Source organism: Oncorhynchus masou, chromosome 22 (assembly GCF_036934945.1).
Source record: "Oncorhynchus masou masou isolate Uvic2021 chromosome 22, UVic_Omas_1.1, whole genome shotgun sequence".
In the NCBI taxonomy this organism is placed as follows: Eukaryota; Metazoa; Chordata; class Actinopteri; order Salmoniformes; family Salmonidae; genus Oncorhynchus; species Oncorhynchus masou.
Genome location: NC_088233.1, coordinates 22,057,521 through 22,070,739, shown reverse-complemented (window position 1 = coordinate 22,070,739; position 13,219 = coordinate 22,057,521). Strand labels below are relative to the sequence as shown.

Sequence of the window (13,219 nt, the reverse complement as noted above, 5' to 3'; positions counted from 1 at the left end):
GCAGATAAAAGAGGATAGTCAGAGGGGGCAAGAGGTCCAGGGCAGATAAAAGAGGATAGCCAGAGGGGGTGAGAGGTCCAGAGCAGATAAAAGGGGATAGCCAGAGGGGGCGAGAGGTCCAGGGCAGATAAAAGGGGATAGCCAGAAGGGGTGAGAGGTCCAGGGCAGATAAAAGGGGATAGCCAGGGGGGGCGAGAGGTCCAGGGCAGATAAAAGAGGATAGTCAGAGGGGGCAAGAGGTCCAGGGCAGATAAAAGAGGATAGCCAGAGGGGGTGAGAGGTCCAGAGCAGATAAAAGGGGATAGCCAGAGGGGGCGAGAGGTCCAGGGCAGATAAAAGGGGATAGCCAGAAGGGGTGAGAGGTCCAGGGCAGATAAAAGGGGATAGCCAGAGGGGTGAGAGGTCCAGGGCAGATGAAAGGGGATAGCCAGAGGGGGCGAGAGGTCCAGGGCAGATAAAAGGGGATAGCCAGAGGGGGCGAGAGGTCCAGGGCAGATAAAAGGGGATAGCCAGAGGGGGTGAGAGGTCCAGGGCAGATAAAAGAGGATAGCCAGAGGGGGCGAGAGGTCCAAGGCAGATAAAAGGAGATAGCCAGAGGGGCGAGAGGTCCAGGGCAGATAAAAGGGGATAGCCAGAGGGGGTGAGAGGTCCAGGGCAGATAAAAGAGGATAGCCAGAGGGGGCAAGAGGTCCAGGGCAGATAAAAGGGGATAGCCAGAGGGGGCGAGAGGTCCAGGGCAGATAAAAGGGGATAGCCAGAGGGGGCGAGAGAGAAGAGGGGTTGGTTGGATAAGGGAGGAGGGGGTTGTGGGTCTGGGACGTTTTAGAGTCCTGTTTACCTTCTCCTCTGGCAGACTGGCGGGAAGATTTAAGTCTTTGACATTTGGAAACTCTGGCAGGAGCGTCCCCAGTTTGGAGCGTGGTGAATACGCCACTGTCTGCTTGATGACCTCCTTCTTGCCTGTCTCGTTCACCCACGCCGCACCCTTCTTGGAGTACATCACATCGTAGTACTGGGAGCTCTCCTTCACAGCGATGCCATAGTAGTGGTACCTATAGGGGATAGTTGACAGTTAAAGAGGTGTAGAAATGGAAAAGAAGGTTGCACACTCATCTCTCCTTGCTGTGGATTTACATAACCAACATTTCAGCTAAGGACTCTTCACCAGGGTGTGAGACAGTAGCTTGTCATCATGTGATTTTGAGATGTAACATCCTCAAATCATAGACATGGTGAAGATTACCGGCTTGAAGAATCATTAAAAACAGGCCCTCCACTAACACAATGATACTCCTCTTTCAATAGTGAAACACAAAAATCAAAACCAGTGTGTAGAAAGAAAGAAAGAAAAGTAGGAGACAACATTGACTTACTTTGACTGGCCCCTGGTGCCCAGTCTTCTTGTGGTCAGTTGTGGAAACTGTTGTCTAATAATCTGTTAGAATCAGAGAATTAGAATAAGTCTATCAGTGATTTTTTCTCTGTGAGATTCTTCATGCATTTGTATGTGTATATCCCCTATATAAAGTACCTGATGAAAATGTGTTTTCACTCTTGACAGTGCTATCATACTGTAGATATAAGGGAAGAGATACTCTACACTTAAAAGTCCACAATTATCTCAGCTAGCGGCTGAAGTAACTGCCCTATCCAGAATGATTTCTAACCATGTACAGCTCATACAGAATGACATGAAAGTCCACATTGAACATATCAATGAATCAAGTGAAAGTATGGTATATTCTAGACATGAAGAGATGTGATGTTCCCAGAGCCTTAAGCCCAGGGAGGTCTCCACTGGCTGTGGGATAAAAAGGCTTTGGGAGCCATCCATTTTTGACATGCTCAGGGATATAATTTTTTTACATTAAAAACCTCTCCAAAATCTCTCCCTCTCCCCCTTCTTCCCTCTCCCCCTTCCTCCCCTCTGTCTCTCTCTCTCTCTTTCTTTTTGTCCATGAGATTGGCTCCTTGGTCCAGCTCCTGGTACAGAAACTTTAGCAAACAGTGGAGCTTTCCATTGTGCGGGATGAAAAAAGAGGCCAAGCTGTGAAGTTTCTGTCAGGCCCCGCTTGATAAATGAGCAGACAGGGAGGCAGGCGGGGCCCTCACTCGTTTTTTTGTCCCGAATCAATGAAGCCTTCCTAAAGGACACCCCACACTGCTCTAGCCACTGATCTAACATTCCGCAACATCTCACCCTTCCAAATTTTCTTTAATTACACATTAATCCAGGCCCCTTCTCTTTTTCAATATCCTCCGACAGGAGCTTGGGAGGGGTGGTGTGGAGGACGGATGGGGGGGAGGGGGGGGCTAGGTCCGGGTGTTGGGGGGTGGCTGGGAGTATGTGGGTAGGGGCTTTTCTGGGTTGTGGGAACAGAGACAAGCATGTTTCTTTTAGCTGCGTAACCTGTCTAGCGGTTTTCAGGGGAACCATCAGTGGGCCGTTCCATTGCTTCCCAACAACTACATGTGGATTTTACTTTTCAAACACACCGTAACAAGCCATGAGACTGATCTACATGCATCAGTAGGCATACTTTTTCAATGGTATACTTATTTCTCCCTTTCATGTTTTACTATACTGATAGATGGTAACCTTCCTACGCAGGTATAACCTACTCCACCAAAGGGACCATTTCATGTACTCTTTCTGTGAACTATTATGTTCACAAAATTAGTTTGGGCTCAATCAAACAGTCCCTCCAAAATTTCCTGTTGAAGTGGTCAGTAACTGTGTCCTACCTTCCCAAAGCTGGCGGCGTTGACAGGCTGTGTGTCGTGCTTCTCACAGAAGTCCAGGTAGTGCATATAGAGAGCACTGCGGGGGATACAAACCCCTTCTGCAATCTCATAGTTCTCCTCCAGCCTGTAGGTGAAAAGCAGACCTGTCAATGAATACCCATAGAATAACATGGACTCTTTACAGACCACAAAGACATCTCTAGACTGGCATCTACAGTATCTACCGGTATCAAAATAAACTATTACCTAGCCTACTCGTGTTCTTATTCAGTCAAAGGTAGGTTATTTACTAGTGGACGAGATTAGAGAAATAATCTAACCTGAATTAGGAGCTACTATGTGGAAGTACATATGTGGATTTATTTTATACCATCTGGGAAAGGTGGAACTACAATCATCAGTTCAGTGAATATGTCTCTACTGTATAGCCTAAATACCTCACAAAACGAAGCATTACAATGTGAGAGAGGAGCTTCAAAGTGTTAGAAAACATCAGTTGCTCCCATAATAAATAGAAAAATCGATACATTTGGGAATATAAAGTTGTGATCAAGCACCCTTAATAGTATACATACAGTATGTTATCAAATGTAGTATGATAAGAAAAGCTATTTCTACCATCTGGTGAACATAAAAAGAAACGTGATGTCTGTATTACAGCAAAATAAAGCAAAGACTGTTTGTTCATCTGTCAAATTTCAGAGCAACATAAAATATGAATATTTTACAAGGATCCTCAACATTATTTCTCATGAACACCTGCCTCAAGCAATACACCAAAATAAAGCAGGCCATTTCAGAAGTGAGTTGAAAATGGGAAGTTCCATTACTGCTGTTGAAGTGTGAAGGACTGTAATCCCTGGAGACCTACAACGCTCCTGTACATAATATTCCCATGGACTCAGACTGTCTATGTAGACCAGGTATGTGTATTTAAATGGAAATATATGTGTCTGACAACAACATTACACAAAACAACGTGCCTCCACGAAAGTCACATGAAAATGACTGAAAAACACTAATTCAATCCTCACCCTTCAAAAAATGAAGTCTCCAAGGAAGAGACTGATCAAGTATTTCACCAGTGTGGAATTTCCACCAGAGGGAATGCAATATCAAATATAGACAACAAATGATTAAAAGAAGAAAAATGTATTGATATAGCCAGCTTCCTGTTTAAACTGAGTCTAATACATATTATCTTCTGAACATAACAGGTGCAAATGCACAGGTCTCTGGTTCTATGAAGGTAAACAGATACTGCTATTTTGGTGAAAAAGCCTTTACACTAAACCATCCTTCCAGCCCAACAGCGGCCTGCCATGTCATATTGTACATGTAAACTGTAAGCACCCTTACGATGCTCGCTAAAGTTGACAGTTCTCTTCTCAAAAGGTGCTGCTCAAAGGTACAATTCTGTCCTTCATCTTTACACGATCAAATTATGTGACACTACATGAGAAGACTGCATACAATCCTTAAGCAGCAAACAATATAAGACCAAAATGGGGAAATGCACTTGTAAACTTTATCAACAAACAAAAAGCTAAATTGTAAATGCCCCAAATAATAGAAAATAAATGTGTTGTATAGTTTATGCATTGAGAACATTAAATTACAGCATTACAGCTCTAGAATAAGAGCTTTAGGATTATGCAACATTATATAAACAGGTTAGGAAAGAGGTGAATTAACTCCAGCACTTACCATTGTAGGGTAGCTGGTGTTGAATGGGGTTTAGAAGCCCTGTTGTTTTCTTTCTCCTCATCTTTTATAGACAAAAAAGAAACGTGTCAATGTATTTCAAATGAATATCTTCAATTAAGTAATGGGCAATAAAATTAAAAAAATAATAATAAATTTCTGTGAATATCAAAAAACAGATATCTTTGATCAAAACTGAGCAGGGTTCGAAAAGGTTGAAGTTTGATGCAGCACACAAAAACAATTATAATTAATTTCTCTCTTTATCCAGCAATTCTATTGTGCCACAATATTATGATTAATATAAATCAGTGGATTATCAGGGACATCTTATTGACACGTGTTTTGTAAATAAAGGTGTGCTCTATTTGATCAAATTCCAAACAGTCTACAAGAGAAAAACACTAACCTTTGCGATAATTTGCGCACCAAGCCTATTATAGCGCACCTTATTATAGCAAATATCAATTTATTTTAGACCTATGACAATAGATTATTTCAACATATATTTATCCATTACTTTATGACTTGCTGTAATACAACATTAAAGCGTTACACCGTCACTGCTTACTTTCGTCATTGGACGTATTCCCCAGGGATGTATGGCTGGAATACCGCTTGCTCTCGCTCTCGTTGAGGCATCTTTCAATCCAGCTCTCTGGAAAAAGGCAAGATGGCCCACACATCAGATAAAAGCCTACAGGAATTTACAATTGTAGGTTTCATTTCTATGGCCCACATAAAGGTTAATTCGCATAGCCTATTTATTCATTTGGCTGAAGGTCTATATGGCGACTATTGGGTGGTGGTATGATTTGTCCAATATTGGTAACTCTATTGGCCCTAATCAATATAGGGCCCTATATTATACAAAAGTTTACTAAATAAATCAATATCTAACAATCATATTCGGATAGGTTTATCGAAAGTGTACTTTACTCAAGCTGCATCTGCAACAGGTGGCTTTTTTATAAATACATTTTGAGACAAATGTTGCCAAATGCAAAAAAAATATGTGACAGGGCAATTCGACTATAATCGATTTTGGGGGTGTTAGCGCAGCTGTGTTTCTATTTGAAATGTTTTCACCAAAACGGCAGGAATCCTTCATTGTTCTTGGGGAGACTACAAGCACGCACACTTGCCCCAATTGAGCCCGCGCTCATTGCTAGAGCAGCCTCGCGAGCGACACAGAAGCCTTTGTCCCATTCTAATTTCTACTTAGAAATAGCTCAACTGGTGTCCTTTCTTGGGACAGAAAAACTTATATTTATCGTAGTCCTGTAGATCCTGTTTCCCGCCATGACTACAATCACCATAGTAGCAGTTGCCAGGTTTGACTGTTGGCAAGGCAACCTGTTCCATCTAACGATAAACAGGTTCCATCCCATCAGAAGGCGATAGAGAATAGGTCATACAAGTAGAAAAGTTTAGAGACTGCGAACTTTTAGGATAAATGAATATCAGTCACCTTTTGGCTGATGAGTGACATGCTCAGTTAGAATAAATAGCCTAAAAGTAGGCTAGAATGCTTTATCTCATGAATAAAATAAAACGTGTAGCCTATGCCTAATTTATCAGCTCTGATCTTTGCAATGCTCTTATATTCAATAGCCTAAGGCCAGGCATTAGGTTTTAATTGTAAGAACAGAAAAAGATGGTAAGGCTACCTAACATCGTTGACCAAAGAACACGCTGTCATCCGTTCCATATAGGCATAAGTTTAACAGTATTATCAAATGAACAAACTAAAATTATAATTATTATCATCGGGCTATTTGTAATCAACATAATTAATTATTATTATTAGACCAATTATTACAATTAATTGAAATACATTATTAGGAAGACTTGTAACTTATTTCAATGTCTTGTGCATTAGCCTAGCTGATACTACAAATAGGTTTCCCCAGTCATTGATGAGGTTAGTCCACTGAGATGACAATAATTCTCTATTGTAGCACTTATCCTTAGGCTGTAATTGAATCATTTTCCATGAGCACAGATAAAATAGAGCTCTAATTAACTGGATTAAATTCAATCAATGGACGAAACGGATCTCTGATAATGTATTTAAGGAATACACTCTTTCATGTTAACCAACTCAACACCAGACAGTGAATTCATAGAAACATCAGGGGAAAAAACTCCCTTGATGAATATTCAATAAAGTAAAATAAATGAGCCTATAATAAAGTTATTCGGTAGGAAGTTAGATTGAGAGTCCAAGTAGAAAAACTCTTAGCTAAAGCAGCAACATTCATCACTTTACCGTAAACATGTTGTTTTTAATATTAAATTGAATTTACTTTAGGCTAATTCTTGCGTCATGCCATGCGACATTATCCTGCTCCGGGCATCATACCTCAGTGGACTGGCAGCTTATTTCCCCCAAGAAGATGTTTACGAGAAGCAGGTGCATCACAGGCTACATACGCCTCGAAGGCTTGGAAGATTTTTTTCCCCCCAAAGAGATTGCATTAAATTGCTGAATGTAGGGCTGTCTAAGAGTTGAAATTACTGCTCCTTAATCAAGGTTGTGGCACAAATGAAAGGCCCTAATGTCCTTCCATAATCAAACCACCCCTCAAAACCGTATTATTGTTGGTATAAATGTATCATGAATTAATGGCACAAATCCACAAGGCCACTTTTGTTGACATCTGAAGAAACCAAAATCAAACAAATGCAATGCCATGGTGAGTAATCCCTCACATTAACAACAAATGCATTCATCAACAATTCACTCAAAAAAATTCTCTAAAATGGTTGTAGAGAGTCACAAATTCCCAGGGGCCCAGTTATAGTGATCCACAACTTAGAGTGGTTCCCCATGCATCCCGATAAGTCAAGGCAAAGCTGCAGGGTTGCAGGACAGCAGGACCAACCTGTGGAATCCATATCAGGCTCCTCCAGCAGCCCACAATGCATCCTCTTCCCATCAATGGCAAACTGGCTCCTCCAAGAAAATGTCTCTGTGTACGGCTCCCCCTCCTCAGTAGGTCTTCCCTTGTCTGGCTTCGCTTCCCCGTGACCACTGCCTATCCGTGGCAGGAGATGGTGAGGCTCTGGGCTCCGCCAAAAGAGGGGTGGGTGTCGGTGGTGATGGTGAGGGGAGGTGGTGAGGGGAGAGGAGGGTAGAGACTCCAGAAATGCAGCGGGGGGGAAAGCCAGACCCGTCAAAATGTTTGCTGATGTTTCATGGGAAAGGGTCTGATTTTATAGCAGCCCTGATGGGGACATGTCATTGATAGGCTCGGAAGGCTGATGAATGGCCTCGAGTCAGATGGGGATGTGGCAAGGCTCACTGGAAGCCTTTTGTGGGGCTGTTTTGAATAAGAAAGGCTCCCTCCCCAAGAAAAAAAGAGGCTTAGATCTACGCAATCCTAGCACTGTGGCCTCCCCGTCTTCCATTATAGCATTTAATACGTTTTCATACCCCCCCCCCCCAGCCCCACACACACTCCTCCTACCCCTCTTATTTAAAGTCCCAGCTCCTATGAACACTTGTTGGCCAGTTTCAGAACTTTTCTGATCTGTGTCTTCCTCCACTGGCCCTGGGAACTCCAACATGCCCACATGATTAAGTTTGTAGGAGACTACTTACAGAGAGTGCTACCTGAGATTCTATTTTTCCACACATTACGATCACTTTCTCATTTCAATCCCCCATCTTTGCGAAGATGCCTTTTTATTTTTTTCTCAAAAAAGTTGCCTACAGAAAACCATCGACATTTGATCAGCTACACACTAGAAATTAGTCCAAAATGGCATGAGTGTGAATTTTTTTCCGTTTTCCCCATACTCCCTCTCTCCTTGAGGCAACCTTATTTTAGTGAGCCTCGGAGGAGAGCGCTGGCCACAAAGGGGGGAAGTAAAAGTGCAAAGCCTGAGGCTGGGGGCTCTGATGGAGTGCCTGTGAGCTGGAGAAGGGAAAGCTGTGATTAGAATATGAATGGAACCACAGGAGAGAGGGGGGAGAGGGGGAAGGAGAAAGGAGGAGAAAAGGGGATTACGGCTGAATTACTCACCACACCGTGGATGGCAGTGGAAGACTTTCTCCTCCTCTTCAGGGTTGCCAGTCCGTAGGCGTGGGGACACTGTCGGTGTCAGTGCTCCTACCATGCATCCAGAACAGTTGGGATAGAGCATGTGGGAGAATATGTGTGGTGTCCATGAGAGCACAGGTCATGTGGAGACTCACCAACATGCAGTACAACACACGATACTTATAGCTAGCTATGCAGGATATACAGTGCCTTCAGAAAGTATTCATACCCCTTGACTTATTCCACATTTTGCTGTTACAGCCTGAATTCTAAATTGACAAAATATAATTTTTTCCTCACCCATTCACACAATACCCAATAATAAAAACATATTAGAAATGTTTGCGAATTATTGAAAATTAAATACAGAAATATCTAATTTACATAAGATTTCACACCCTTGAGTCAATACTTTGTAGAAGCACCTTTGGTAGCGATTACAGCTTTGAGTCATACCCAGTGTAGATTTGGCTTGTGCTTTAGGTTTTGTCCTGCTGAAAGGTGAATTCATCTTTCAGTGTCTGTTGACAAGCAGACTGAACCAGGTTTTCCTCTAGAATTTTGCCTGTACTTAGCTCCTGTTTCTTTTCTATCCTGAAAAACTCCCCAGTACTTAATGATTACAAGCATACCCACAACCTGATGCAGCCACCATTAAGCTTGATAATATGGAGAGTGGTGCTCAGTAAGGTGTTTAATTGGATTTTCGCCAAACATAACACTTCGTATTCAGGACAAAAAAGTGAATTTCTTTACCACATTTTCTGCAGTATTACTTTAGTGCCTTGTTGCAAATAGGATGTATGTTTTGTAATATTTTTTTCTGTACAGGCTTCTGTCATTTTTCCTCTGTCAATTAGGTTAATATTGTGGAGAAATTGCAATGTTGTTGCAGTTTCGTCATTTTACAGCCATTAAAACCTTGACGGGATCGGTGTCCCCCCTCACGGGACGGTTGAGCTAACGTGGGCTAATGTGATTAGCATGAGGTTGTAAGTAACAAGAACATTTCCCAGGACATAGACATATCTGATATGGGCAGAAAGGTTAAATTCTTGTTAATCTAACTGCACTGTCCAATTTACAGAACTTATAACAGTGAAATAATATTGTTGTTTTGAGGAGAGTGCACAATTAGGAACGTGAAAATGTATTAATAAACCAATTAGGCACATTTGGGCAGTCTTGATACAACATTTTGAACAGAAATACAATGGTTCATTGGATCAGTCTAAAACTTTGCACATACACTGCTGCCATCTATTGGCCAGAATATAAATTGTGCCTAACCTGGACTGATACATTATGGTCTTTCTCTTGCATTTCAAAGATGATGAAAAAAAAACAAGTTTTTTTCTTTGTATTATCTTTTACCAGATCTAATGTGTTATATTCTCCTACATTAATTTCACATTTCCACAAATGTGTGGAAACACAAAGTGTTTCCTTTCAAATGATATCAAGAACATGCATATCCTTGCTTCAGGTCCTGAGCTACAGGCAGTTAGATTTGGGTATGTCATTTTAGACAAAACATATATTTTTTTAAAGGTCCGATCCTCAAGAGTTAAACTCCGTAACTGTTTTAAATTCACAATTTGGTGAAATCCCTACACGGTTTCCTTCCTCTCCAGCAACTGAGTTCGGAAGGAAGCCTGTATCTTTCTAGTGACTGGGTGTATTGACACACCATCCAAAGTGTAATTAATAACTTCACCAATCTCAAAGGGATATTCAATGTCTGCTTTTGAACTTTTTTACCCATCCTCCAAAGGTGCTCTTATCATATATCCTGATGCCTAGTCACCTTACCCCTATACATATCTACCTCTATCACTCCAGTATCGCTGCACATTGTAAATATGGTGCTTTGATCTGACTGACCTTGTGCTTTCTAACTTTCTCATGTTCTTCTTATTTCTTATGTAATTTTAGTATTACATTGTTATTGTTGACTGCATAGTTAGGTTTAGAGCTTGCAAGGCATTTCACTGTACTTGTGCACATGACATAAAAACTTTAAACTTCTTTGCAAGGCATTGGAAAATCTCCCAGGTCTTTGTGGTTAAATCTGTGTTTGAAATTCACTGCTCGACTGAGGGTCCTTACAGATAGTTGTATGTGTGGGGTACTTGTTAAGCACATGTTAACTCCTGAACTTATTTAGGCTTGGCAAAATAAAGGGTTGGAATCGTTATTGCCTAATTCGTACTTAATTAATTTGTACAAATTTCAAAAAACACAATTTCACTTTGACATTATGGGGTATTGTGTGTAAGCCAGTAACACAAACATCTCAATTTAATCAATTTTGAATTCAGGCTGTAACACAACTGTGGAAAAAGTCAAGGGGTGTAATGCTTTCAGAAGGCACTGTTTCCAGAATGATCAGGATGTGTATAGATCCGAGACACTCTACACGTGAGTTACAGCACAATACAGCCCTACCAAGCAAAAGGCAGTAACTGCTCATAGCGTGGAACTGAGAAGATTTTATTTTATTTACCTTGGTTTCACAGTAACTTTATGCAGTTACTGCTAACATCAATCAATCAATCAATCAAATGTATTTATAAAGCTCTTCTTACATCAGCTGATGTCACAAAGTGATGTACAGAAACCCAGCCTAAAACCCCAAATAGCAAGCAATGCACGTGTAGAAGCACGGTGGCTTGGAAAAACTCCCTAGAAAGGCCAGAACCTAGGAAGAAACCTAGAGAGGAACCAGGCTATGAGGGGTGGCCAGTCCTCTTCTGGCTGTGCCAGGTGGAGATTACAACAGAACATGGCCAAGACGTTCAAATGCTCATAGATGACCAGCAAGGTCAAATAATAATAATCACAGTGTTTGTAGAGGGTGCAACAGGTCAGCACCTCAGGAGTAAATGTCAGTTGGCTTTTCATAGCAGATCATTCATAGTATCTCTACCGCTCCTGCTGTCTCTAGACTGTTGAAAACAGCAGGTCTGGGACAGGTAGCACGTCTGGTGAACAGGTCAGGGTTCCATAGCTGCAGGCAGAATAGTTGAAAATGGAGCAGAAGCACAACCAGGTGGACTGGGGAACGCAAGGAGTCATCAGGCCAGGTAGTCTTGAGGCACGGTCCTAGGGCTCAGGTCCTCAGAGAGAGAGAAAGAAAGAGAGAAAAAGAGAGAATTAGAGAGAACATACTTAAATTCACATAGGACACCGGATAGACGGGAGAAATATTCCAGATATAGCAGATTGACCCTAGCCCCCCGACACATAAACTACTGCATCATAAATACTGGAGGCTGAGACAGGAGGGGTCAGGAGACACTGTGGCCCCATCGGACGATACCCCCATTTTCTCCAAAACACAACAGAGGCAGGATACTTGTCCACATGATTAAGCATACAATTTAATGTAGCAAAAAATACATTAACTCATTTTTGACCAAATGAGCAGTAACTGCCTTTTTGCTTGGTAAGGTATAATAGTACATGAAGCAAAACTGCTAAACATAACATTGGTATAACAGTACTACAGGTTGGGCTACTAAAGAAACCCGTTATCTAATCAATGTATGTGTGTATTTATAGTCGGCATTCAAATCACAGCCTTTAATGTTAGCTAGGTTTCCATCAAACTGGAGACAGATTTTCATGCGAATATTCCAAAATCAACATAAAAACAATATCCTGATATGTAATACCCCTGTCTGTTAGGTTTATGTACTCTTGTTTATATATTTCTGTTTTTTTATTTATTTGTTGTGTTCATAACAACAAAAAACAAATAAAACAAAAAAAAATCCGCATTTTCCCACCAGAGATGTTTCAATCAAATTGACTTGTTGCAGATAAGACTGTGTGTGATGACGTAGTGCACATAAAAATACCATTTGCGGTCACAAAAAATAAAGTTAAATGGGTTTCCATCGCATTTTCAACTCTGAAAGGTTTAAAAAAAAATCCACGTTGAGTTATTTGCACACTTCGGTATTGGCACGTGTGGTCTAGCCAACAGCGCACATTATGCCTACATAATGAGATTATGATGTACTAAAGAGCGAGATTATTTGTATTTATCAAACCACGCATTATGATCATGTCACTAGAACAAGACTCTCGATACTTATTGGAAATGAGTATCAAACTCGTCACATGGCACTTTCACCACCCAGTGAAGTTCATTAACTATTTAATCTGCAGCCTAATAAACTGCATGCTTTCCTGATTTACTTCAATAAAATGGCATTTATATCAATATTTTTCCTATAAATAATTTTACCGACACAAAAATATCCCACCTTGTCGACAATACAAAATACGCTAGACATTTGGAAAGTTTACCATACATTTTTCGGTTTCCATCAGACCGGTCATGACATTTTATCCGACAAGTAGACTACTTTACTCGTGTAAAAAGGTTGGCTGGAAACCTGTTTGAGAGATGATCTGCTCGGTCAACAGTTTGCCTGCTGATAGAATAGGAACTGGACCAATAAATCTGTAAATAACTAATTAGTTCACGTTATAACCGCCTAATTAAGGTGTCTTCAAGAGTCTTCAACATTCTAACACAACATCAAACAAGCCCAGAGAGTCCCATTGAGTTGGTCACGTTAAACTACAGCCCAAAATGAGGATCTAATTAATTTAGTAAAAAAGGAACAAGAAGGCGGAGTCTTGTCTCCCCCTCGGCGGACATCCCTTTCCCATCCAGCCCTTTACTGGCTCTTTAGAGCCTCATTAGC

General features: G+C 41.2%; 1 protein-coding gene across 2 annotated transcripts in view; it reads right to left on the bottom strand.

Annotated features, from left to right (window-relative positions):
• The window catches only part of LOC135508673 (transcription factor RFX4-like), a 36,286-nt gene extending 28,570 nt beyond the window's left edge, over nucleotides 1-7,716 (bottom strand). For both annotated transcript variants that reach the window (XM_064928909.1, XM_064928910.1), the window contains exons 1-6: nucleotides 7,338-7,716; nucleotides 5,021-5,107; nucleotides 4,453-4,513; nucleotides 2,746-2,869; nucleotides 1,374-1,435; nucleotides 839-1,052 (exon numbers count right to left, since the gene is read on the bottom strand). In XM_064928909.1, the coding sequence (XP_064784981.1) occupies nucleotides 839-1,052; nucleotides 1,374-1,435; nucleotides 2,746-2,869; nucleotides 4,453-4,513; nucleotides 5,021-5,107; nucleotides 7,338-7,380 (591 nt within the window). In that variant the 5' untranslated portion in view covers nucleotides 7,381-7,716. The remainder of the gene's footprint in view (nucleotides 1-838; nucleotides 1,053-1,373; nucleotides 1,436-2,745; nucleotides 2,870-4,452; nucleotides 4,514-5,020; nucleotides 5,108-7,337) is intronic.
• Nucleotides 7,717-13,219: the final 5,503 nt, after the last annotated feature.